At 42.7% G+C, this 1,097-nt stretch overlaps 1 protein-coding gene across 1 annotated transcript in view; it reads left to right on the top strand.

The window, feature by feature from the left end:
* Nucleotides 1-1,097, top strand: part of ABHD18 (abhydrolase domain containing 18) — a 35,119-nt gene that overhangs the window by 28,338 nt on the left and 5,684 nt on the right. The window contains exon 10 of the mRNA XM_008070498.2: nt 267-645. Coding sequence (XP_008068689.1) covers nt 267-645 — 379 coding nt within the window. The remainder of the gene's footprint in view (nt 1-266; nt 646-1,097) is intronic.

The raw sequence follows: 1,097 nt of genomic DNA, 5'->3' as shown, positions 1-1,097 counted from the left end.
AGGTCTCGCTGCCCAGGCGGGTCTTGAACCCGCGGGCTCAGGCCATCCACTCACCTCAGCCACCCAAAGTGCTGGGATTACAGGCTGAGCCACCAAGCCCGGCTTCATTTCTTTTTAAGATTAATATTCTGTTGTTTGTATGCACCACGTCTTGTTTATCCATTTATCCATTGATGGACTCTTGTCTTTTCTGTTTGTTTCAACAGGGCTGTTAAATTAAACCTTGTTTTATATTAAACGTTGTTTTATTTCTTTCATATATTCAGACAGATTCTTTCAAGATGGGACAAGAGTTTGCAAAACGCTTCTCTGGGAGTGCAGACAAGCTAACCAGTCTTAATCTGGTTTCCAGAACTTTAAGCTTAGATATGACAGACCCGGTTGTGTCTCAAAAACCTGCTGAGTGCCATAATTCTAGTAAAAGGGCCGTCAGGGCCACATCAGAAGGACTCTTACTACAAGATACCTCTCAGATGGGGTGCTTTGATCACGCACTTTCAGCCAACAGAAGTAGTTACCCAAGTTTTGGCCAGCAGTCATCCCACCTACTCAGTAAAGAACAAAGAAACAACAATCTTCAGAAAGAATCTTTAATATTCATGAAAGGAGTCATGGATGAATGTACTCACGTAGCAAATTTCTCAGGTACTAATGTTTATGTGAAAGTGAGAATATTTGCTGATGTGTAAGTATTTGTGAAATATTTTTAAGGATGCTTTACAAGATCAGTTTTGATTATTTTCCGGGTCTATTTTTTGTTGGTTCTAGAATGTGTTCACCATGATAAGTTGGTTATGTAAATGTATCATACTTTATCTATGACTATCTAAGAGCAACACTGTTAGCCCACAGGTGTTACTAAAACTAAGACCATCTTGTTTGTTTGTTTGTTTCTGAGTCAGAGTTTCACTCTGTCCCCCAGGCTGGAGTGCAGGGCACGCTCACAGCCACTGCAGCCTCGACCTGCTAGACTCAGGCAGTCCTTCCGCCTCAGCCTTCCAAGTAACGAGAGCTACAGGCGTGTGCCACCACGCCCAGCTAGTTTTTTGATTTATTGTAGAGATGAGGTCTTGCCAAGTTGCCCAGGTGGGTCTCGA

This window comes from Carlito syrichta, unplaced genomic scaffold (genome assembly GCF_000164805.1).
Source record: "Carlito syrichta isolate Samal-C Ts95f unplaced genomic scaffold, Tarsius_syrichta-2.0.1 Scaffold111640, whole genome shotgun sequence".
Classification (NCBI taxonomy): Eukaryota; Metazoa; Chordata; class Mammalia; order Primates; family Tarsiidae; genus Carlito; species Carlito syrichta.
This window is presented reverse-complemented; position numbering and strand designations above follow the sequence as displayed.